This window comes from Vigna umbellata, chromosome 5 (genome assembly GCF_029865625.1).
Source record: "Vigna umbellata cultivar VRB3 chromosome 5, Vumbellata_1.0, whole genome shotgun sequence".
In the NCBI taxonomy this organism is placed as follows: domain Eukaryota; kingdom Viridiplantae; phylum Streptophyta; class Magnoliopsida; order Fabales; family Fabaceae; genus Vigna; species Vigna umbellata.
Genome location: NC_142169.1, coordinates 69,020,567 through 69,046,751, shown reverse-complemented (window position 1 = coordinate 69,046,751; position 26,185 = coordinate 69,020,567). Strand labels below are relative to the sequence as shown.

Here is a 26,185-nt window from a genome sequence, read left to right as displayed (position 1 = left end):
ACGATATAGTTTTTAAATATTGCTATACATCTTTAAAGAAAATGCATGTTCAAATATTTATTTAATTTAGAGGTTAATATTGTTATACATGTTTTTTCTACTCACTCGAACTCCATTTATCATAGGTTTATGTTTTTTTTTCAAATGAAACACGAGACTGAAGTTACTTCAGTGTTTTTAATGTGTCTAATATAGTTTTCTATTCATAGTTTATATATAATTTTTCAAAAACTTCAAAAATAAATTCTTGAAGTTTAAGGTCTCATATATCGAGATCGTGCTCAAGTATCTTTTACTTTGATTATTTAATTCAGAATTTGATATTTTGCTTAACATCGAGAAAAAAATAATAATTAAAATATCACTCGACTTAAGACTAAAATATTGACACTAGTTAATGACAAGATTTTAAGATTAATCATCACTTTCTTACATCCTTCTTTAAAAGTAAACAATTATTTTTCGAAAAGGATTTTATATCGTTTAAAAATTGAGAATTAAAACAATTTAAATATTTATTTATTTTTTATTATTTGAAGATATTTTTTAAAGACAGAACAATAATAAAACACATGCTCTAAAATAGACTACATCTCATATAAGAATTAATTGTTCTTACCTATGTCCCAATTTGGAACAATTTGAAATCGAAATAGTTTTATTAAAGTTAACTCGTAATATCATTTGTATCAATAATTCCCAAACTAAAATACTCCTCATAAAAGTCAACGAGAGATTGCATAGAAAAATATCCAATTAATGCAATAATAATTATCGTATTATTATTATTTCAAAATAAATAATATTATTATCCAAATCTACGTGGTGACTAATTGGATAAAACCAGTGACCGTGGAGTTGGCGATAAGCACGGCGGGAGGAGAAGCTAAGAGCTATCGGTTAGAGTTAGAACAACTGATTGGTTTTCCATTTTGACCGTTTCACTCATCAATCCGATAAAACTACCTCAAGCTCAGATATAAGGATAATTTCTAAATTCCTACGTGGCATTTCCAATTCCATGAGCGCGACACGTGTCCTCGGCCCACGGACTTTATCTGCCCACAGTTCCTCTCTTTATACCCACAAAAACGTAGCCGGTTGTTTCGACCTTCTCCTCCGGTTGCCCCATGTTTTTGTAGTCCCACATCGGCTATTTTATAAATATCCCTTGAACATGATGATCTTTTAGAAATCTGAAATCGTTGAAAGTTACAGAGAATTTGAGATTGTGGAATGAGCTTGAGGTATATGAGCAGGGTGATATACCAGGGTGGGATGAGGGTGTTTCAGGGCATGAAAGAGCAAGGTTCAAAGTGTGACTCAACCATAAAATCTCTTAGGGATTCAAAAAAGGCTTGCTTCTTTTCAACTTCATCATCACCTCCCTTCAAAACTCCCAACGATGACAACCTTAAACAGTCTGAAGACTCTCTCAGAACTGTCATGTATTTGAGCTGCTGGGGTCCCAATTGATCTAAACTTCATCCTTCACTTTTAGATCATGTAAGAGACACCCGTGCATGCTTATTTATTAATTACTTATTTTTGTATCTTCAATTTCATCATTTATACTTATCTATGTATAAATGTTACAGATAATCAATATATATATATATATACCTGAAGTTGTTTATATTTACATACTCTCAGTTTCTGTAACTTTACTCTGTAAATTATAAAAGTTTTTGTCAATATTGGCCACTGCTGACATGATTCCATTTTTTTTTTCTCAATTTTTATGCAAAAATGATGAAAACACAAATTTAATTTTTCCCTTGAAAAATTGTAAAAATTAATTCGCAAATAGACACAAAATGATAGGCCCACGGCTGTTCAGATGTTTAGACAATGGGCTTTCACATAGTTGATTACAAAAGTTAGTTGATAACAGCAGTTTTTGTTCAAAACTGGAAAACTAGAATTGAAAAGCTTTGGAAGTCAGTGAAGAAGATATTATTTGATGAAATTAACTAAAGAAATAATCAATACATATGTAAAATAACATCAAAGAATATGTTTGTGTTTGTTACTGGATATCTTGAATGACCTTTCATGTTGCAGCTTGAGACATTTATTTTTGTTAAGATTAACATGTACAGTCAAGTTTATAATAAATTCATTTTTTTTTGGAAGAGGAAAAAAACAAAAAAAATCATCACGATTATTGAGAAATATAACCAAACTTCATAAAAAAATAATACTGTAAAAAATATTAACAGTATTATGTATAAAAATAAAATAAAAATCACGAAAAAGACCGTCACTCCTTAAAAAAGTGAAAAGTTGGAAGGAAGAAAAGAAGAAAGAAAAAATTGGAGAATCAAAAGGAGGAAGTGGGTAGCATGGATTAAGAACAGAGTTGCGTTGTTAGAATTAGTTGGCTTTTCCACCATGAACACCGCAATCGTGGGACCCTCCACTCTCGGAAACCAAAACCTTTGTCTTTTACGAGGACAAACAAACCCTACATGCAACACATATATACACCGTAAAGAAACGATACTATGAAGTAATTTTAAAAAAGCTTAAATTTTTACATGTCTTTTGATTTTTCTTGTTTATGTTCGCCAGAATCTCAATGATGAAGTTTTTTAAAATCATATTATAAGTTCTTCTAGAAAAATTCTACAACATTTTCTAACCCAACATTAAAAAAACAATTCGTCTACATAATCTGCTCGCACTTGGCATGACGAGTCTAACTTCTCGTATAAAAAATCTTAATTTACAGATTTCGTATCCTAATATTGAACATAAAAGAAATATTTAAAATGATAAAGTAAAATGTTTGTGTTTTGGTCTATGGATTTAGGGAGAGGGTCAACGACGACGTTTACTATATTGTTGCAGAGGAAGATGGTGATTATATTGTGAATGCTTTTGGTTTGGAAGTTAAGTCGGAAGGCATGGGGATTGGTGAAGAAAGACAAGAATCACAATCACAATCAGAAGGAAAAGTGTGGAATTTTTTGAAGCTTCCCTTTCGCCATTCAACTGCTTCAACCTCCAATTCCGTTTCTTCCCTCGCCAGATCGCTCCTCCCCACACGACGTCGTCTCAAGCTCGATCCTTCCAACAAGCTCTACTTCCCTTGTATGCATCTTTTTCCGTGTCTGTTTTCATGCGCTGCAATCAATATATAATTGCTTTGCTTGTCATCAAATTCCTGTATCCTGTTTTCAATTGCTATCCACTAGGTGGGATTGAATTCATTGTTCCAAAATTTGAATTTTGTTTTTGGATATTGATAATCACTTGTTTTTAGTAGTTTTGTATCTTCCTAATTATGTATCGTTCCTTTGTTTACTAATAATACTTGTATGACAAAATGTAGATACAGTATTTTAGATGTTTTTTAATATCAACTATCAGCATAATCATTTAAAACAAGTCTTGTTCTTTTGTTTACCGAGATACAATTCTATTTTAGGTTGAAAAACATCACAGAATAGCAATTCTGAAGTTTTGTCCTTGTACAAATCTATATGATTGCTTGACAGAGTCATTCTTTGTGTTATTCCATTTGTTCCTTCAATTGTCTGTTGTCCCGTGTAGATGAACCGGGCAAGCAGGCTAAGAGTGCCATCAGGATTAAAAACACCAGCAAATCCAATGTAGCTTTCAAGGTAATGTACACTCAGATAAAAAATATGCACCTCTTTTGCTATGCTTTCGTTTTGCTTATTGATGTTACAGAGGCAATTTCATCGAGCCTTCCAATCAACTGTGAACTGTCTATTGTGTTGAATATTACTTTGTTGCAAGAGTAGTTCATGTGTAATTCTGAATAAATGCAAGAATTTTCAATTTTTTATCTCTGATTTTGTAACCGTCTATTCTGATAATACTTGATGTTCTTGTTCAACTTATTGTGTATACATAGTTTCAAACAAATGCACCCAAGAGCTGTTTCATGCGCCCTCCAGGGGGCGTACTAACGCCTGGCGAGAGTATAGTAGCGATTGGTAATAATTTATGTTTCATTTCTTCGTGTTCTTTCCCTTGTGTGGAGCATAAAATTGTTTAGAATGCCAAGTGATCTCACTAATCAGTATTTATCTGCTAGTGTTCAAGTTTGTAGAGCCTCCACAGAATAATGAAAAGCCAGAAAAAACTGGACTCAAATTTAAAATCATGAGCATGAAGGTCAAAGGATCAATTGATTATGTGCCTGAAATGGTTAGTTTTTTTGTCATCAGTACAAACTTACGCTCGTCTCCATTTCTAATGGTTGGATTGTTTGTCTCTCCCTAGTCCCTCTCCCGTCTTTCGTACACATTATGGAATCTGGACACAATCAAAATAAGTTCAGTTGTATGTGCTCGGTTTTTGTCATTATATATATCGACCACTATAGTTTTCAATCATGGGTGTTTGCTCATTCTCTAAACAGTTTGGTGAGCTGAAGGATCAAGTAACAGTCGAGCAGATTTTGCAGGTTGTTTTTCTGGATCCAGAGCGTAATAGCCCTGTAAGTGCTGAAATTTAAGTTTTTCACTTCTACTTTGGCTATATTCTCTTACTACATTAGAACTTAAAAGTACAATTAAATGTGAATAAATTACTCTGGATAAGAGTTAATCTTGTTGATTTTAAGAGCATACAGTGTTGTGTTAATGTTGCTTAAGAAAGTTTCAAAAAGATCCCACTGGACATAAAAATAACAAGATTATCTAGATGTGAAGGTTTATTTCCTAGAGACTCCAAAGAAAAAAAAGATGATGGATTCAAGTTAATAAAACAAGAGCACAAGATAAAAAAGACAACATAAAATGGCAGAAGCATAGATGAACATAAGAACATAACTTTAAATAAAGAAAGAAAGAAAGATGAAAAAGAAAGGAGGTGAGAAGAAGCGTGCCATTTTGGGTATGGACTAATCCAAAATAAGAGGATTTGGACTTTGACCTATGATGCATGGATACGATACATTTATTGGATATGGCAATGAGATTATTCTAAAAATAGCAGGTTATGATATGTACAATATACGTGTTATAATAAAAACTAGTATACAAAATTCTATGATCTTTCTTTCTTCCTCTCCTTTTATTATTTCTATCCCACCAAAACACTATTTTTTAGACAGGAGGTACTCCTTTTTAGTAAAATGTATTTTCTTATTTTGATAACTAATTGCTTGCGTATTGTTGTCTTTTCAGGCTTTGGAAAAACTAAGGCTTCATTTAGCTGAGGCTAATGCTGCAGCTGAGGCACGTAAAAGAGCCCCAGAAGATGCAGGCCCTAAGATTCTCGGAGAAGGGCTTGTTATAGATGAATGGGTGAGCATGTTTGCTTAATGAGTTCATTGGAAAAGTTACCTTGCAATATGCCACTTTTTGACAGATGCTTCATATATCTATATCTCTGATTTTGTTTCCAGAAAGAGAGGAGGGAAAGATACCTGGCAAAGCAGCAGGGTGAAATGGTAATGGACTCTATATAGAGAAGTTTGAGTAGGAATTTGCGTTACCGTGGGGAAGATGACATGACTTAAGGAAACAATTATATGTAATCACAAACGTTTGGCTTAGAGAAGATTCATGTGGGTGAATGGCTAGTGTGAAGTGTTCTTTTTCGAAAAACCTATAATTGGAAGAGACCATCCTCTGTATTTATATGCAAACAACACAAGGGTCAGTGTCATTGGCTTTTCCGGAACCATATTTTGATGGATTGATGTAAAATGACAGTTTCTGTAAGATGAATGTTTTGCTGTCATGACAAGGTTCATGTTATATAACACAAAAAAACATTAAATGTGGTCTGAAACTGAAATCTGAATGTAAGTATAAAGATTATAGTTACCTCTCATCTTTTAGAAGGAACTTTTTAAAATGGAAATTGAATTAGTTGTGATATAAATTATGTTTATAGTAACCGAATTAACAGTAGAAGTTACCACGTTTTCATAGAAACTCAATTCATTAATTATAAAATATATTTTAACAGTACTTGGATTAATTATGATATAAATTACTCTTTTGAATTGAAACAATACAACGAAAACTAGTTTTAGTTAAAGATAGTTTTATAGAAAAAAAATTTATAAAATTATAGGGTTGTGAAAATGAAGCAGGGGATATAATGGGCCAAATGTAAAGTGAAACAGAAAAGGACAAGCCGAACCAAACAAGGGAGTATAATGGGCCAAACCCGTAGAATAAAAATAATGTTTTCTCTTTTTATTATGTGACTTTTTTTTAATGTTTGTGGTTATGGAGCAAATTCAGTATCCCTGTTATATCCATTATTTTAATAACATCACTTCTAATTTATTACGTTTGTTTGTTTAACATTTCTGTAATATAAAACAAGCCCATGAACAATTATAAGAGTCTCATAATTGATTAGGATCTATTCTTTAATTTTTTATAATAAAAAAAATCTCGTTAATAATAAGAGTAAATAGAATAAAATAATATTAAAGTAAAACATTGTTTTTTTCAGTTAAATATATATTTTTTCAATTTTTCTATTTATTTTTTTCCTTTCTACTAAAAGGAAGTTTACAGTAAAAAAGGGCATAAGATGCAAGAAGGGAGGAGTTTGACTAATGAAAGGTGTGAATGAATTGAACAGAGCCCGAAAGTGGGTGCAAAGAAAAACGTATGCAATCATAATTCAACTGTTTTATTGAAAACGACTTTACCCGTTAATTGTTCTTATTTTCGCTTTAGCGTTTGGAAGAAGCCAAGACCATAACTTAAAAACACTCACCGAACTTAGCCAATTTTTTTATGTTATCAAGTGGGTCACACCTACCACAATGCACAGTTCTTCAACCGTCAGTTGCTTTGTTTACCATCAAATTCTTTTAGATATATTACAGCACAACATCGAAAGAAAGTTTCAGACATTCAACAAACACAATCAATGAAATCATTCATTGGAGATGAGATCTTGGAAATTGGAAGAAACATGGGTTTTCTGTGCCTTCCTCAACCCAATACTATACTACCTTTCTTGATTCACATTTTCACATGTTCTCCATTAATTACTCCTCTTGCATTTGTTGCATATACATGGTATATAATAAATGCCACCCAACACTCTTTTCAGCAATCACAACACAGGCAAGAAGCTTGCTGTTTCCTCCGCTCCTTCAAAGAATCCAAGAGCATTTAGAAACTTGCACTTTCAAAATGTTAGTATTTTCTATAACTCTAGAAGCTAATAGGGGTTAATTAAAAAAAAAGGCATAAACAGAAAGAGAAGGATGTAGGTTCATTTTGTTGTCTTATCTGAAAGATACCAGGCAACGAGCATGCAAAGAATTGGCGTGTTGTACTTTCTCAATTACCATAAGGAAACTGCAGCAGCATAAAAGACAAACTACCTAAGAGACAAAATAATAAAGATGGGAAAAACTTCATCTATCACTATCTCTTTTCACATAATGCCAGATAGAGAAGACCAAGATAGACACCACTCACATGCTCCTCTTCAAGGATTAACGTCTTTCTCATCTGATCACACACCCTTCACTTGTTATAATATTTTTAGAACACAAATTACTGCAATAACTATGACTAGTAGTTAAGTTCTTAAGTTCTCAACTGTCAAACTAATAATCAGAAAACAACGGCATGATGAGGAAGAAAACTCAGCTTCTGCAACAAATATATCTACAACAAATATATCCTGTTATCACTATTTTTTTGTTACAATCTTAATAAGAATGATGAGCTCTTGTCAATGGCAAAGAATATGAAACAAAGTTGAGAAGAAATTGAGACTAGGAAACCAAATTAGCAGCACTTGGAAAACAATTATGGTGAAAATTTACAGTTAAAAAAGTGAAAATCAAAATTACATTCAAGAGTGCCAGATTCCACTCAACATACTGCGGAACCGGTTTGTGGATAGCTTCCTGACGAGCCTCTTGGCATCGGAAGAAACCTCAGCTTCTGCAAGCCTCTCTATGTTTTTGGCATACCCGGAACTCACAATTTTCTTCCTGCCACTGTTGCAGCTTGTTAGTGACATCAAGATAGAGATCAACAACTTTTTATTACCAGAATTTCCCTCCCCTGGATCCAGCAATTGCAGAAGAAGGGTAATGTTTTGGTCATCCTGCACAAACCTCTTCCTATTTTTAGCCACCGTAACCATGCCAGAGAGTGCCTCTGCTGCCATTTCACGAACTTCAAACGATTCCGCATTTAGAAACTTCACAAGCTCGGCCATGAAGCCGGCATCACCTAATGCCTTCTTGGCCTCCTCCGATGCTTCACACAATCTAAACGCTACCTTCAACCCCAACTCCTGAATCGATACCTCCCCATTTCGAACATAATACATCAACTGATCCACAAAGCCATAACTCAGCAAAAGATTAACACAACTGGACGAAGAAAAACACAAATTCTCAATAGCCCTCATCACAACCTCTCTTGATTTAGACGAGCACGTCCACAATGGATCCAAAACACGCAGAAGAACACGAACCCCTCCTTCTCTAACCACCATCTGCCTAACCAACTCATCACCAGAGGCAATGTTTTGAATCAACTCGATAGAACTAACTTGAACTACTTCATCCTTAGACCTCACAAGCTTCACAAACGTGGAAACCACACCCTCCTCAACCATAAACCTCTTGATTTCCTCAACCCCACAAAGATTCCGCAACACCCCACAAGCAGGACCAATCAATTCTCCTTTACACTCTCCGCTCTCACAAATCCTCAACAAGACTGTTACACCTCCGTGAGCTGAAACACTCCAAGCATTATCCGAATTCTCAGTCAGTCTACACAAACATCTCACAGCAGCAATCTTTCCCATTTCACTCCCACATTCCAAAATCCGAATTAAAGGACCAATAACTCCAGCACCAACCAAAACCCCTTTATAATAATCAAAACCCGCAACGACAGAAACAACCTTGGCAGCCTCCTCAACAATCTCAACCTCATCACAACCCAGAAAATCCACCAACAAGTGAACAAACTCAGAAGCCTCAACAACCAATTTCACATACTTATCATCCTCCACAACAACTTCATGCAGGTTCATCAACGCTTGCTTCCTGATACCCAAATCACCAACCTTCATTCGAGTCATTAAATCCCTTAAGTAGAACCTCATGTCATCTTTGCAAGCTCCAAAACCAGGCCTTGAAACCACAACAGCGTAGCCATGCATCGACACACGCTTCTTGAATATCTCGGATAGCTTCTTCACGTGCGCTTCCAACTTCCCCAAAGTCACGTCTAAGTCGCTCTGCATCAAGAGCTTCCCGCTGTAGGACAGATCCAAGCACCGCCTTGCCAGCTCGTGGCACTCCTCCACCGTGCCTGTTACCTCCGGGATCTCGCTTGACAGTGAAGTGGAGTCGCCGGCAACGAATGCCGAACAGAGCTCCTCCAGCCTACTCCGAATAAGTTGCCACTTTCCGGCGAAGACTCTGATGGAGAGAGAGAGGGAGATAAGGGAAGAGATGAGCGTGATAACCCGCCGGTGACCGGAGCCGGCGGTGTCAGCCATTTTAGTTCTCAAAGCAAACTCATTCGGTTTTGTGCGTTGGAATTTCTCAGTAACGATGTCGGAAGAGAGAGAATGTAATATGGTTCTGACTTCAGATCTAAACTTATCCTTAGATTGCAGTTCACAGAAAGTTGGACTCTTCTCTGTTTATTTACTGGAATACCCTTTTGGGCTACTCTGTAAACTGTCTTTTCTTCCTTTTTCTTCAAATATTTTTTTCTTTTTCTTCTTCTCACTTTCTATATAATGTCTTGATTTGGTGCTTCAGGTGAATTTGTCTTACCGTATCTGATTACTGAAAAAATTAGGACATACGGATCAGCAAAAAGATAAGGGAGGATTACATAACCATAAGAAAATTACTTCATTCAAAAATCTGAGCTAATCATTGAATATATACAATTTTTAATTGTTTTATAACATCACATAACATAATAGTATGCAATTTTATAATGAAGCATAAAACTAAAATAAATAGTTTATTCTTTTAATTATTGAATTTACAGGACTAAGCCAGATTAGTATTTATCTTTTATAATTGCAAAATGCACTTTTTCTACTAAGTATCTTCTGCATGCCAGTGGAAGTTATTACTTAACGGTTATTTAAGTAAGAGCAGAAGTTATCAGTTTACTGCTACTTTTCTGTAAATATCATAGCAGGAATCATACTTTGCAGGTACTCTCATTGCACCCAGCAGTAACCAAATTAACCTTTTTCTTTTTCTTACTTTTCATGATCCTTCGGAAAATTGGGATTTCGGGTCAGGGAGAGTAATAGTAATCGTAATCCTACAGCTTGATCTCGATATGGAACGGGTTACAAAGTTGGACCCAGAAGTTGTATTTTGAAGCATTTATTCGTATATACTATTAAAGCAACACAACTTCTATGGTATTCAGTTTTATGAATTTACAGTCAAAATTAGTATGAAGAACGTGCTTTTGGCATCAAAATGAAAACCAGTGGTTTTACTTTTACCTTTTTCACACCAAGAACATGATTTGTTGCCAGCAGAACATGTTTCCAAAGTCAGATGTATTTGTTATTTAACTAGCTTGTCTTGAATTCATGATTTTGTTCGTTTTTCTGAGACAACGGCAGTGTGACTTAAAATCGAATAAAAGAAGTTATGTATCTTTCTTTAGCCTTGTGGAAGCTATTAACGAAAGGATTTACTATATTTCTATCAACTACAGAGTTTACATATGATTGAAGTCAAACTCAAACATTTACAATTTAGAACAACGTGTTGTATTTATTCAATTCAAAACATTGATGTACTTTAAAAAAATGGACCTAGTTTGGCAGTGGTCCAACTATATCCAGTGCATAGTTTCTGCAATTGCATGAAATAAATTATCAGCATCTTAAATATAGCTTTTACTGCATTGTGATAATAAATTTGTGGAGAAAACAGACCAACTGCTAATCAAATGAAGGAAACTGGAATGAAGGATTAGAACAGTGTTTGAATTATAGTTGAGAGAGAGAGAGAGAGAGAGGGTATGAAGCGTGAATTAATTAATAAAATAAACAGAATAGATGGAAATGCAGATGGACCACAGTGTAATAAGGACATAGCTTTGATTTGGAAAGCAAAAGGCAAAGAAGAAGGGGGAGCTTTCAATGGCCTTGGAATGGGAATGACACGACCACACTGCACACACCCCACCATGTGAAACAATCTCCTTTAGCCTTTGTATTTGCCTTCAGCCACCACTGACCTTTCACATTCAAAGTGGAAGTGACCCTCATAACTAATTACCAAAAGTAACTCTCTTTTCCTAACCTTTTTGTAGCTTGCAAACGGATTCCAACCCCCACCGAACAACATTAAGCAATCAAATTTCAACCCTTTGATCAGCTCCAAATACGAAGTCAGATAAAATCAAATGATGCTTACATCTAAAAAAGTGTGCATGTTTTCAAGAGACAAAGGGGGTGTTGGTTCACGAGAGAGCACGAGAAGAAGGTCCAAACGGTACAGGCCACAGGCCACAGGCTCAAAACAAACAAAAAAGGGTAAATTAAAAGCTGCCCATGTCATTATAATCCCCAAAAAGCATCAAGATATTGACCAACCATCCCCCACTAACAAAATCTTCTTTTGCAAAATTCATGCTGTTTACTATTACAACAAAATGAAGAGGTAAAGATGCATTGGTACGTGACAAATGGGAAACTGGTAATAGGTAAAAATAGAAACAAAAACCAGACGGTGATTTTGGTGCAGAGTTTCAGCACTGTCAAAGGATAAAATTGTGATATGATGTAATGCAACTAGAATACTGCATATCATATTCTTTATACCAGAACTTTGGTTTAGCAGGTCTAAATTACTAAAAGCTTTTCGTTTGGTATTGTAGAAAGCCACTGTGCTCGTAGGGTCCTGCTGGTTGAGTGGGGGAAAACAACTCATTGGAAAATACATGTTGTTGCTGCCAATGCAACATAATTGCAATTTCAGTTCTGCACATGCCTAAATTCGAGGGCCAGGAACCCCATTTCTTGCATATATGTCAATTTATCTTACAAGCAAAGTGGAACCCTTTGCTCTAATCTCATATCTTCATTCATTTGTGCTCTACTTTGCCTAAGTTACTTTACATCATGATCAATGCATCTACCTAATAATTCAATTTTAGTTTCCTGAGATTTTCTCCCACTTCTCAATGGATTATGTTTTGCAAGATCAACTAGTAATAATAATCATTGATCATCATTTTCAATTTCACCGTTGAACCTAAACAAAAGAGAATTACTGTCTAACCCTTCTAATAGTCAAGAAGCACAATGTGCTATTCTGTTTCTTTTCCACTCATGCTAGGTGCAGAACCTCATTAAATTATATGCAAAAAGCAGAGCATTGCAATGCTACCTTTGAGTAGGCACGAAGTGAAATTCAAGAAAGCAGAGGAAGTTGAAAATACCTTAGCTTTGAAGAGAAAATATCCTGTGCTCTTCAACTCAGTGGAGGGGTAACCTATATGAAAAAATGGGAAATAACATTACTATTATAGATTGATTACTGTGTTTTTTTGGATGTAGTGTTAATTCAGTAAAATAAATTACGCAATCATTCCACTGATATCAGATGTTTATATACAAATTGGTCAATTATCATCACAGCTAATTATTTATTTGTTCAAGCAATCAAACATGACTTGAATAACGAAAACGCCAAAACATTGAACATGATGCACATGGATTGGTAATTAATGCAGATATATTGGTTTTAAAGTGCTTAAACCTGTCATTAGTATGTTCCTTCCTAATGCTTGTGGTATTTTATATTTATGTGTTGAACAAAAGACACGAGTTCAGATCTGAGAATCACCACGTTATCACCTCGATGTGATGTATTAAAGGAGTTAAATCACAATCAATTCCTGCTTCTTATGGACCCATATAATTGACGAAACCTAAAAACCAAAAAAGGTGAATACGAAACTGACCCCTCAAAGTATCAGTGTTGGACTATTGCTTCTGTAATCTAATCACTTTGACATCAACCCTTATACAATTCACTTAGAAAAATTGTATCTTTCATCTCCCAGAAACACCCTAATGCTTTTTTCAAATTTAAACACCCTTCACTTCTAACGCCTGATTATTGGCACAGAAAATTTATATTTTTTCCAGTTTTTGTTCATTTAACCACTTGCCTGGTAAATTTCTGACTATGCAGGCATGAAGTAATCATGATTTCCATGAATCAGAACGGAGAAATATTTACTGTGTGAGTAGAACATAAGTGTAGACACATATGCCTATTCAGCAGTTTGACTTATGTAGATGATAATTAATGGTTATGGACCAGTTGCAGTGCTTGATATTAAAACTTATACTACCAGAAAATGATGTGTCTCTGTGGATGATGCATGGATCCTGCATAACCCAAATATCATACAGTTATTATTAGTTGGAAATTTGAATAAGACGGTTTGCCAAACCTTTGATTACCTCTCATAATGCGCCGAATAGTGTTATCTACAGGGAGGAGTGTGTGCTTGTTAATAGATAGTTGATTACAGCAAGATTAAATACTAAGCATGCATATGGTGGTAACAGCCATTTTTAGTTTAAAATCTCACCATTAAAGTAATTAAATTATTACAAATTACCTGGTGAATTGAGCTCATAAATGTGGTACCGGATTCAGGTCATCATTGTATGGAAAGTGGTTGATTAAAACAGTGAACAGAGGACCAGTGCATCCATGATAACTCGAAAGGATATGAATTGTTAAAAAAAATCACTCAGATAAATAATTTGATTCTTCAATTTACTGTGATTTTCATTAAACTTTGATAACTTTTAAATATATAAAAATAAAACATTGAACTAAATACAAAAAATAAAAATTGACAAAAAAAAATATCAAAAAAATAAAATAACAAAATTACTCATTCTATTTTATCGGTAATAAAATTAAATTAATTATTACTAAACTCAAACTAATAAAATAAAATTTAAACAAAATTATTAATAAATTTCTAAAATTTAAGTTTATTTCAACCTGAATTGCATTACTCTTATTTAATTTTAATAAATTATTTTTAATTAATTTTAGGTTTATATTTAGAAAAAACTTTGTGAACGTTGTTCTTTTCACTTCAATTTTTATAAAAAGGCTAATTATGTTTTAGAGTTTATAAATTTGTTATTTTTATTTTACTTATTATAATATTTTAATAAAATAGAAGTTTTGCCATTACACAAGCAGTGTGTATAATAAAACATATTATACAGTGTTGGAAGGGCACATCGACTAGAGATAAGACCAATTCATAGTTTATAAGTGGATGCAAACCTCATCCTACAAATCGGTTTTGTGGGATTGAGTTAGGCTTAAAGTCCACTTCTAACATGTTATCATAATTATGATTAGAGCTTATCCTAGCGATATTTGTTGTTTGTTTACATTGTTTAAAACATAAAACCTATCAAATTATTTTATCATTTTTCGATGTGATAAATTTGTTACATTTTTAATGTACGTGATACTTTCTAGGTTTTTATTATTTTAAAATTTAATTAGAGATGACTTGATAGCAAGATATGAAAAATATACAAATATATTAAAATTTAAACTGCACAAAATATTTGAACAAAAAATATAAAAGACTATTATATTTTAACAATTTTTTTTATAATATGTAATTATTTTATTGATTTATATATTTAAAACAAATTAATCATAAGGTATCATTAAAAAATTATCAAAAAGTTATTAGAGATTTTTTTTCAATGACGAAGGAATTAAGCAAATTCTGGCAACAAGGCCCGAAGACCAATGGGTCACGCTCATGCGTTTCAGAATTTTCTTATGGGCTGACCAATAAAAAGCTTCGATTTTACGGTTGACCAAATCAAATTTCTCTCTTTCTTTTTAGGGTTTGTTCTCTTTTCTGTTTTATTGACTTAGACAAGTCACCATTCACCCACCATTTCCCCAAAACATTGTTTTCCTATACAAATCTTCAATTTATTCTTTATCAGTTGAAATTCTCACATTAATTAAAAATAAACATAATTTACAATATATAAAAAAATATAAATCTTATTAATGTTAAATGAAATTGATTCAAATTTAAAGTATATTTCTTAATATTCCTTTTCAAAATCTTAAATAATAATAATAGAATAAAAGACAGACATTAGTCATCGATTACATGTAAAATCATAAAAACATTCTTTATGAACAAAGAACTAATACAAGTTTTTTTTTCTGATTCCTGTCACTTAAGTTAAATTTGTCATTTAACAATAATAATTACATACATGTTAGTAAAATTAAAAGATGAAGATACAGGGTTTAAATTAGTCCATAAACTCTTTTTTAATTTTAATTATTCAAACATAAATAATTTAAATATATATATATTTATTGGTTATATTTTAATTTAATAACTTGTAAAAATGAAATAGTTTTAGAGATTAAATTATAATTTTTTGTAAAATGCGTGGTTTATAAATACTAATTATAATTACAATTAATTTATATCTTAATAATTGAAAATACGATTTGAAAATATAATCTCAATTTCATTAGAGGAAGTAGTATGTACACTGTAAATCCTTCTTATATTATTACTCAATCGTAAATTATCGTATACGATAGTTTATTATTAGTTTTCAGTAACTACTTTACTAATTATGCTTACCATATTATTTTAGTGGTTGGTAGTATAACTTTTGTTACATAGACATTAAATCCATTCCATTGTATATGCACATCTTATTTCAACTAAATGGTTTGAATTGGAGGATAAAGCTTGTAGAGATATATTCTAAATTCATTATTATTATTTTACAAATTATAGAAAACTCAAACTTATATAAATAAAAGACACACGTCATATATATGTATAATCAATCTGTTTTTACTTTAAATGAGAGATTTGAAGAGACAGAAAAATAATTGTGTAATGGTTTTTGTTAAGAATAAAAGATGAAAATAAAAAGATTTAAAAGTATAATTTATGAAATTTGTAAATAATTTCATCAAGATAATAGATAAAAATGTATTTTAATAAACTAAATTAATTTAATAGAATTATGTCGAAGAACATGTGCTTCCATAGCTACATTCAAAGTGTTTATTAAAAAAATTCTATTAAATATTTAAAACTTTTATATATGTTAGTTAAGTTTGTGTATCTTAATTTTTCGGAATATTAGATGTTAGAATTATTATTTTTACTTATAATCTAACCTAATTGTTTTTGGGTTAAAAAAGTTGTAATTAAAATAAAATAATATTATAATTAACATAAAATAGCAAATAATTTTTATTGTTTTAATTTAAAACATATTGCATAAATTAACCCTCGTAGTTAGATACATCAATAATCATACCAATAATAATTTATTGATCATTATTAAACAACGACACATAAATCATAAAAAACTTAACCTTATTATTGTGCATACTATTAATAAAAATAATATTATCACTTTTTGCATTAATAACAATATCATTTTATATTAGTTACAAAATTTTATACATCTTGAAATATAAAAAGCAAACAAATAAAATAATAAAAAATTAAATAACGAAAAATAAGTTAAAATCACAAAAATTGATGTTAAATAAATAATTTTAATAAAACTAAGTTAAAAATAATCAAATATAATCATGAGTGAAAACTTAATTAACCCTGTTTGCATCTTCTTAAATACTGTCTACACTAAATGACTCTATTCGAAAATTGACAATACAAAGCAGAAACCTTCAACAATTTGTCAAGGAAAATTATATTTTCACACAATTACTGTGACACCATAAGTTTGGGGAAAAAATGAATATATGGACATGTTTTAAATTTTTTCTAAAAGGAAACTTCTGTCAGATGTAATAAAAATCACACTTACATAATTTGCCAAGTACCAAAATTTCAACCAAGTTGCCAGCAATTCGCTACCAAATTGGATAAATGGAAAAGGAACAATGTTAATTATGAAAACTGGAAAGATTGAGTATTGGAAGAACAGCACCTAAGATATCTCTCAAAAGAAACTTCATCAGCAAAATTCGGAAACCAACTAATGCAACGACTATGATACCAAAAACAGGGGAGTATTCAACCTTGAGTTTCCAAATGGTGAGCGTATCTGAGCTGTTCGAGTTCAGCAGTGAGTGAATCTTCTTACTTACTCAAAGAATTAATGGAATTGAAAACAAATTTCAGTAAATGAAATTCATGATCAACGAGCTCCGCCACGTTGCCAATGCAAGACTCTGAAAGTAATGAGTTCCCTCATATGCTACTTGAGTCCCTTCCAAAAATAAAACGTCTTGTCCAGTCTGAAACTACCAATGCTTTTGTGCGCCAGCTTACTTGCTTGCTGTTCAAAGGATTGATTGAATCTAAATAATTTGCAAATAATAATGTCCCAAAATTGAGGCAACTTTCGTGAATATCAAAATGGTAAAGGAGCACAGTACCTTGCATAGACAGAATACCACAGCCATTGACTGCTATGACCAATTGAAACCCAATCTCCAGGAAGCTGGGCTGCTGTCTTCTCTCCTCCCAAAGGAGCGAATTGACCCAAATGCTTGTACCTTGGGTAGGAAAGGACAACGTGCTAGTGAGTAAAATATTGATAAATGGAAAACATTGACATCTGAATCAATGTAAACATAATTGTGCAAACGGTGTGAGCTTGGGAGTTAGTTTGATCATGTATTGTACCTAAAGGGTTTGAACCGATGGCGACCTTCTCCCCTGAACCTGAGAGGACCTTCTGGACTTTTTTCACATTCTTCCATGCGGTTAAAACATGTGGCTAGGTAAGTGCCTTGCTGAGATGCAACCTGTCGTGAACTTTCACAAGTTTAATGACGTATCACTGAGAAGCATGCAATTTATAGTGTTGTAAATACCGCAAGCAAATATAAGACATGAACCTGGGCTGTAGCAGGAAGAAATTTCATTTGAGAATCCACTTTGGAAAGTGCTGTTGTAAGTTCTTCGATATTCAATTCAATTGATTCCTTTTTATCATCCCCCTTGACATCCTTCAATAAATCAGCAATGTTGCGCATCTGTTTATTCTTCAGATATAGCTCAACCTGAGGGTATCTTTCACTGATGTCTTTCATGGCCTCTTGAAATTCTTTAACCGTCAGTGTTCCTGAATTGTCTTTGTCAGCCTTCTTAAAGATCGCCGTAATATCATCCTGAAATGGCCATAATAAAATCATGTTTAACAGACAGGTAACACATGAATAACTGAGTAACTGCTGATTAAGCAAAAAGTGCAATTTGTTTTTATTTCATAGAAAATATAATTTACAACAACAAACAGAGCACAGAAACTGCAAAAATAAGGTTAAAAAAATTGCATTTTTTATGCTCCAAATGTCAATGGATAACAATGTCACGCGCAAAAACGCCCACGCAGACCCTAGGAAGCAACTTAATAAAATATGTGATGGAAAAAATAGTGTGTTTGTATTAATTACCATGACTTTTCGCTGGTTTATCGTAGCACAATCACCGAGCGCATAGACATTGTTGCACCCTTCAACTCTCAACCATTCGTCGGTAGCTAGAGCACGCCTACTGGCCTGTTCACAAGAGATAATGCTGAGCTGAGGGCAAATGATTGCAAATTGTCTATACTGAATGATAGATTCAAACTACAAAAGAAACATGACTCGGAACTATGAATTAGCACGGATACAATGTCCAATTTCTCAATAACACACCTGGCCGATTTGAGTCATAAAATCTTTAATAAATGGACGAGTACCGATACCAGTTGACCAGACAGCCATTCCATACGGTATTGTTTTAATCTCTCCTCCACTTTTCAGTTCTTTGGTGGAAATTTCTTTCTCAGATACCTTAACAACCATGGATCCTGTTTTCACATCAATCCCATCTCTTCGAAACTTGTCTTCAGCAAAAGCAGTGATTCTCTTGTCAAACCTATGAGAATAGCAATGGAACATATCAAGTGTTAAAAACTAAATGTCAAGATTCAGACATTAATACTCCTTCCACATAAGTATAAGTAGCATTTATATGCTGTATGTAGATTGGTTATATGTGTAGACTTGTACACGTGTCTTGAGCTTCAAAATTACTACGCTATTTACCATAATACCATGTGCACGTGAGACAGTAAGAAAATGTGTGTTTAGTTTGGTTATAAACGTCAATGCATGGTCCAATTCCAACAGCTAAAACTTTCAATCCATTACTCCTCATTTGCTGAACCATGAAATAATGGTTTTGAGCAGCTAAATTGTGCAGAAAGCTTTCAACAAAACAAAGCCATCAAATATGCGCGGCTAAAAACCATGTAATACTTTTGAATGCCTACACACAAAAATAGCAACCTCTATGACTAGACAGTGTATCAGAAATAATAAGCAAAAAAACGATTAATAGCACATCCTTACATGCCCAAAATATGATCTGCCGCCTCCAGAAGAGTAATTTTAACCAAATCTTTTATCCCGGGATATAAACGGACCAAATCCTCATTGACAAAATCATGAAGTGAGGCTGCAAACTCCACTCCAGTTGGTCCACCTCCAACAATAGCAAAATGCAGAATTCTCTTCTTCTCATCTTCACTTACATCGGGCAAATTTGCTCTCTCGAAGCAGTCAATAACTGTTCTTCTAATCTTTTGAGCATCTTCAACTTCCTGCACTCATATAAATAAGATATTCAAATCCAAAACCATTAAAAAAAACACACAGAATGCAGTGAACGCTTTAGTAACCGTGCATGATAACAACAATGGATTTGATTCCTTCCCTCTTTCACCTGACTATTTTTTATTAACTTATTAATTTTTTCTTAAAATGCTGTATAGTATAAAATATGATAGAAGTAATAAAAAAAATGAAGTTACCTTCAAAAAATGGCAATTCTCCATAACTCCTGGAGTATTGAATGTGTTTACATTAGCGCCCACGCCGATTATTAAGTAGTCATAATCCACCACGAATTCTTCTTTTCCATTCAAATTATTGTTCAAACTTGATCGACAGTAAATTTTCTTATTTTCTGCATCAATCTTGAAACATTCGGCTTCACTGAATTGTACATCCACCTTTTTCTGATCAAAAGAAAACAAGAAAAAGCCATAGTTGGTTGTGGCCCTGGTCTCAAGAATCTTCTATAAAGCTAGTTAAAAACACGATAGAAAGAAAATTGATTAACTGGAAATCCAGTTACCAGAATCCGCATCTCCTAACAGTAACTTGTGAAAAACTAACATCGTCGTGGAGTTCATTATGAACTACACTGGTTAGTGTACACAACAGAAACCGATTAGAGAGGAATGGTATTCTCCGGACAACAATGAAGGTGAACCATACAATCAAGTTATGCAACCAGACACCAGTTTCATGACACTTGCAGATTTTGAAAGAGAAAACTCTATATATCACTAATAAAAAAATTATTTTTTTATTTAAAAATTATAATATTTGAACTGTTTGACCTTTGTCCCTGTTACATATAAAGAAAACTTGAAAATCATTGAAAATTGGCTTTACTATTGCCAATGAGCATTTGTCAAAATATCACTTTTTAAGAGTTTAAATATATTAAGATTCAAATTTAAATATTTTTAAATAAGTATCAATTAATTTTTTTATATATGTCTTTATTTATTATTAAATTATTATATTTTTAATTAAAATTTTATTGATTAATCTTTCTATTAATTAATTAAAATAATTGTTATTTTATCTTATTATTACTTATTTTTTCCATCTATTAAAAAAATATGATGTTTTATTTGTCTTGAATAACAAAAATGATCTTATTAATAGTACTGATATTGGGACAATCCTTTTACCGTTAATTGTTTTATATCAATAAAAATCAATTAATAAAAATAAATAAATTACAGAACTTAATAAAAAATATAAAAGTTTTAAATATTTCATTCAATTATAAATACTCACATCTATCATAAATTAAATAATTAATAATAATATCTTAAATAGAATATCATTAAATCATTTTATTCTTATCAATTTGACCTAATTTTATTTATCATGAAAAATTTAGAAAAAGATAAAAGAAAAAATCAAGGATAAAAAATACAAACAATTGAAAAATGTAAGCTAGAAAAAAAAAATGCACACTATTACTACTTTTTGTACCGCGTATAAGTAAAACATATAAACATGCAGCTGCAAGAATACTACTTGGTAATTTACTTATACTTTATTTATAATAGTTTAAAATTTATTAAAACGTATATAATAAATCTAATTTAAAAAAGAAATAAAAATATACTTTGACACGTTTTCCGAAAAAACGCTTTAAACTAAAATACTATTATATTTGATAAGTGGGTTTTTGTTTTTAATAGTGGGTTTGAATAAAAGAGAGATACATTAACACATAATTTCGAGTTATTATTTCTGAAAAAAACTAAGACGAAACAGTAAATAAAATGTCATGGTCTTTTAAATCATCACCTTCTTAAAAATATTGCGGATGGGTTCAACAATGCTGCGTGCTTCAACGGTGCCGCAGGTAACGCTAGGCAGCAAAGGAGTGAAAGCAAAGTAGTTCCGCGGGGAAACTACTTGAACCTCGTATTTAGGATTGTTCAGATTCTTCAAGAAACTTGTGGCTGCCCAGCCAGTTCCTAGAACCACCACTTTTTTCTTCTCGGTAATTATCTCCTCAGGTGCAACACTCTCACCATAAGCCAAGAGACCACCACCACTGCATCAACCATTCACATCAATGATTATATACATATATACATACATACATATATATATATATATATATATATATATATATATACATACATACATATATATATATATATATATATATATATACATACATACATATATATATATATATATATATATATATATATATATATATATATATATATATATATATATATATATATATATATATATATATATATATATATATATATATATGTATGTTCATCCTAAATGATGGATCTATATATATTACGGTTTACATTCAACTTGTAAATTAATCCGAACGAATCCTGTAAAATTGCTAGAGTAGAACAGAGTTGCCTCGGAAGATTCAACTAGTAAAAGTGAACAGTTAATGTTTCTGACATTTCAATATCGAAAAATATGTTTCATATTTACTGCAATGCAGGGATCTAGCCTCTTCAGTTCTTGAAACAAAAGGAAAGTATGAAATTCGCTGTAAAGAAATGATAGTATGAAAGTAGCACGATCACAACACAACAGTTACTAACTGAGGAACACAATTCTATTTTAAGTCCATGATGAAAAAAATAATAGCGAAACACAAGATTAATAAAGAAGTTAAATGGTATCATTGTATACCTTACGGCGGTGCAAATCAGCACAAGCTTAAAACGCGACTGGTTTTCACGGAAAGCGCCAGAGAGACGCTGCAAGAAAGAGACGCTAGACATTTTTTTTTTTCGCAACAAGAAATGCGTGTCCAAAAATGCGGGAAAGAAAGAGAGAAGGAGTCAGAGAGAATGGAAGACTAGAGCCAAGAAAACGGAAATGCGTTTTTAGGGCTACAAGGTGTCATGACGGTTTCATACGTTTATGCAGCGATTTGTCAGATTTGCCCTTTTCTTTGACTTGGCGGCCAAGTTTAGACAGCGCGAATGCAAATCACGATTCCGTGTTTATTTTATTTCTTTAATAGAGAAAAAGAATTTGACGCGTCCGTACTAATGAGAAACTTGGTTTGGTGGAGCTGCCCTTCAGATCCGCCTATTAAACTGGAGACAGATCTGATCATTCCATGTTTATTGAATGTTTGATAATGAAAATAAAAAAAATTAAGTACATAAAATATTAGTTAGAATTATTTACTTATTTGTACTCAATATAATAATGATTAATATATATAGTTCTTAATGTATATAATAATAATTAAATATATATATATATATATATATATATATATTGAAATATTAAAATCTTGGTATTTAGATATTAAATAATATTATACACAGTTTTAGGATTCTAGACGTTAGGTTAGGAAGAAGGAAGATAGCATATTCGCATCGAGGAAGTGACCTAAAATGTGGTTGAGACGAGTGCAGTGTTTGACCTAAAATCTGTTAACCAAACTGTCCTTAATAAATGGAGGCGGCAAAAGCTATAAAATTGGAGAATAACTATTGACCAAAATTGTTATTTATTTCTAATTTCCAGAAGAAAGACTACTTTGTTTAATGTCGCGGGTAGAATCTCCACACTGACCAAACAAAAGGCAGATAATAGTTAATAAATCATATAATTTTGGGGTTAATACAGAGGCATATAGGTCTTCTTTCTCACTAATATTGCAAAAAAGATTATCATATTTTACACAAGGAAATTATTTTTCTATTTTAGTTCGATAATACACTTGAAACAACCATCAATATAAATAAATTAAAAAATATATATTATTAAGATATGTGAAATATTTTATTAACAAATATTAGATAATCAAATACTGTGTCAAGTATTATTATAATTTGTGTAAATTTATATCGTTACCATTATTTATTTGATCTTTAAAAAATATTAGTTAGGTCCATTTATTTTATGTTTTAATATAATTTTTATTTTCAAAAATTTAATGCAATTAAGCTTTTCATGTTAATACTTTCTAATATTACATATGTGTTACATGTTACTTTGTAGTTTATTTGATTTTTTTTATTTTTTAAATATTTTAAATAAAAAATTTTTACATGTTTTGATATCAGGTCATGTAACAATGTAATAACGAGACAATGTCATGATGTTACGTACACGTGTCATTTTCTTAATATCGAATTGGTCATTTTATTTTATATTTTTTCTTAATTTTTTTTAATTTAAACAATTTTATTATTATTTAAATTGAAATCAGTTTTAATTTGTATATAAATACTATGCAAATATTTTATTAAATATTTTTAACAATATTACATTTATTTAAATTTATATTTTATATTGAATTTTATTTAAAATTGTTTTAAAGTTGTTAATAGAAAATAATATTAATAGAAAAAATTTAAAATTAATTTCAACTAATAAATATGTTAAACTTTTCCATCCATAGCATTTTATAAAATAAAATAAATCTATTAACTTTAAATTCTTTTAAATTTATAATTTGGGTTGATCTTATTTGTAGTGATATTTTATACATCATATTATAACATTGTTTGTTATTTGAGTTTATATTTAAAATAATTGTATATTATTAAATCATAGGTTTCTGATAAGGCTTAAAGGCTCATACGATCACTAAAGAGACCAAAGTGTTAATGGTTTGGAGTTGAGCAGTGGTAGAATATCACTAAACATCAATTATCATTGTAAGTATGAAGCAAATTTATTAATTAATTTGCTAAGCAAGAGATTTCTAGAATTGAGTGAGCAAAAGTGTAAGAGCTTTTACGCTGAGTGTCATACCTTGTGCTAAGCGTTCTCTGTTGTACAATTTGTGTAGTTTTTATGTTTAATGAGTGGTTTTAAATAATTTAGATATTTGTTTATTTGAAATTGAAAACGATTATAAATTGTGATATGATTATGAATGTGGATGATAGGTGGTATGAGAAGTTCTTATATTGATTATGTATATTGTGTATGTATTAATATAGAAATTTCGTATTGGAGATTATCCTTACATTAGTCTCAAGTTGAGAAATTTGGGGTATGTTATAAAGAGTGACAAGAGGTCCTTAGTTTAGTAGGTTTTTATTGGCTATAGATGTCTTATGAATTAATCTTGGTTTTTGGTAGTTTGGATGAACAAGTTGTTTCAACACATTTTATTCGTGTTTCGTTATTTGTTTTTATAAGCAAATTGTATGTGTTCTTTGGTAAAATTAGTTTATTCATTTATCTTTGTTTGTGTGTTTACTCTTTTTTTTTCTTGTTTACTATGATCACCTTGATGATGTGAGCAAAATAAAATTTATATGTGCAATAAGGGTAATGGAACTCATGCATAAAATAAGATGACTTTTAATTTCTCTAGATATATTTGTCTTTTCATAAATTCACAATATATATTGACTGACAGTTTAACGTATAATAACAATTTATTATATATTAACCACAATAATCATTTTTATTAGTAGCATTCATGCACTAATAATTTACATTAACAACCCAATATATATATATATATATATATTTTGCTAAGTTGTAACAATGTGTACCGGATTTTAGTAGACAAAAATATACCCTTATATATCATGATTCTAAGTTTTAAGGTTAAAGGTATTTTAATAATTTTCATTCTCAAAACTGAAAAAAATCACAAACATTAGCTGTTAAATAATCTTACAATAAAATGATTTTATAATGAGTTTTCATTTTATAATTTTTGTCTTATCTAATTTTATCCAATTTTCACACAAGCATAAAGGAATTGGTTATTGACCTGAAAAAAAATAAAAAATACTCGTTGTTAAACAATTTCTTACAAAAAATGATTTTATAATGAATTTTTATTTTATAACTTTTGTCTTATATAATTTTATCTAATTTTCACAAGCATAATGACATCAAAAGATTTGGTAATTGGCATGGAAAAAAATAAGAAACACTAAGTTGTTAAACAATTTCTTACAAAAAAAATGATTTTATAATGAGTTCTCATTTTATAATTTTTGTCGTATATAACTGCAGGGTTTTTTTTAGAGATGATGATTCAACGTATGTAGATGATGAAATTAGAGAGATTAGTGAAGATGGTGAAATTGAAGAGATCAACTGGGGCTTAGAGTAGGGATGACAGAGAAAAGGTTGGAATGAGAGATGAAAGATGAAGGGTTGAGAGAAACGAGGGACGTGAGTAAGGGTTTGAGAGTTTCTTTTTTTTTAGTTTTTTAAAAGCTATAATTCATGATATATAAGGATATTTTTGTCTATTAAAACCCGATATATATATATATATATATATATATATATATATATATATATATATATATATATATATATATATAACTCTTATAAAATAATTCTAATGTGTCTCTAATTTGTGTTTAATATGATTTTAATAAGGAAAATACATATTTATTGTTATTATTTCTCTTAATTATTTATTCATAGTTTATTAATTTAAAATTATTTTTAAGTAGACTTGTTTGCCAATTTCATTTTTCTATGAAAATATTTATATTTTCTAAATTATTATTATTTTTTTAAACTAAAAACAACTTA

The 26,185-nt window shown here is 31.1% G+C and overlaps 3 protein-coding genes across 3 annotated transcripts; 1 reads left to right on the top strand and 2 right to left on the bottom strand.

Moving 5' to 3' along the window:
- The first annotated feature begins 2,620 nt into the window (after nucleotides 1–2,620).
- LOC124831608 (vesicle-associated protein 4-2-like) lies at nucleotides 2,621–5,810 on the top strand. The gene is made up of 7 exons (XM_047305653.2): nucleotides 2,621–3,096; nucleotides 3,559–3,629; nucleotides 3,887–3,968; nucleotides 4,070–4,182; nucleotides 4,397–4,474; nucleotides 5,166–5,285; nucleotides 5,387–5,810. Exons 1-7 carry the CDS (start codon nucleotides 2,910–2,912, stop codon nucleotides 5,447–5,449), a joined length of 714 nt encoding a protein of 237 aa, XP_047161609.1. The 5' UTR covers nucleotides 2,621–2,909; the 3' UTR covers nucleotides 5,450–5,810.
- A 1,925-nt stretch (nucleotides 5,811–7,735) lies between these two features.
- Nucleotides 7,736–9,579, bottom strand: LOC124831609 (uncharacterized). The gene has a single exon (XM_047305655.2). The coding sequence runs from the start codon at nucleotides 9,493–9,495 to the stop codon at nucleotides 7,822–7,824; it is 1,674 nt and encodes a 557-aa protein (XP_047161611.2). The 5' UTR covers nucleotides 9,496–9,579; the 3' UTR covers nucleotides 7,736–7,821.
- Nucleotides 9,580–16,807: 7,228 nt separating this feature from the next.
- LOC124831610 (external alternative NAD(P)H-ubiquinone oxidoreductase B2, mitochondrial-like) lies at nucleotides 16,808–22,598 on the bottom strand. The gene is made up of 10 exons (XM_047305656.2): nucleotides 22,337–22,598; nucleotides 21,464–21,716; nucleotides 19,879–20,085; nucleotides 19,418–19,668; nucleotides 18,719–18,941; nucleotides 18,473–18,577; nucleotides 17,915–18,187; nucleotides 17,700–17,821; nucleotides 17,450–17,569; nucleotides 16,808–17,349 (listed from the first exon to the last, which is right to left on the bottom strand). The coding sequence occupies exons 1-10, from the start codon at nucleotides 22,426–22,428 to the stop codon at nucleotides 17,262–17,264; spliced, it is 1,734 nt and encodes a 577-aa protein (XP_047161612.1). The 5' UTR covers nucleotides 22,429–22,598; the 3' UTR covers nucleotides 16,808–17,261.
- Nucleotides 22,599–26,185: the final 3,587 nt, after the last annotated feature.

Bases quoted from the DNA above. Each gene is read 5' to 3' on its own strand.
- LOC124831610 (XM_047305656.2), bottom strand. From the start codon at position 22,428: ATGTCTAGCGTCTCTTTCTTGCAGCGTCTCTCTGGCGCTTTCCGTGAA. The intron at 21,717-22,336 runs GTATACAATGAT...TGGTTGATGCAG, and splicing joins CTGATTTGCACCGCCGTAAG to TGGTGGTGGTCTCTTGGCTT. The intron at 18,188-18,472 runs GTAATTAATACA...TGGCCATTTCAG, and splicing joins TAAACCAGCGAAAAGTCATG to GATGATATTACGGCGATCTT.
- LOC124831608 (XM_047305653.2), top strand. From the start codon at position 2,910: ATGGGGATTGGTGAAGAAAGACAAGAATCACAATCACAATCAGAAGGA. The intron at 3,969-4,069 runs GTAATAATTTAT...TTTATCTGCTAG, and splicing joins CGAGAGTATAGTAGCGATTG to TGTTCAAGTTTGTAGAGCCT. The intron at 5,286-5,386 runs GTGAGCATGTTT...TTTTGTTTCCAG, and splicing joins GGCTTGTTATAGATGAATGG to AAAGAGAGGAGGGAAAGATA.
- LOC124831609 (XM_047305655.2), bottom strand. From the start codon at position 9,495: ATGGCTGACACCGCCGGCTCCGGTCACCGGCGGGTTATCACGCTCATC.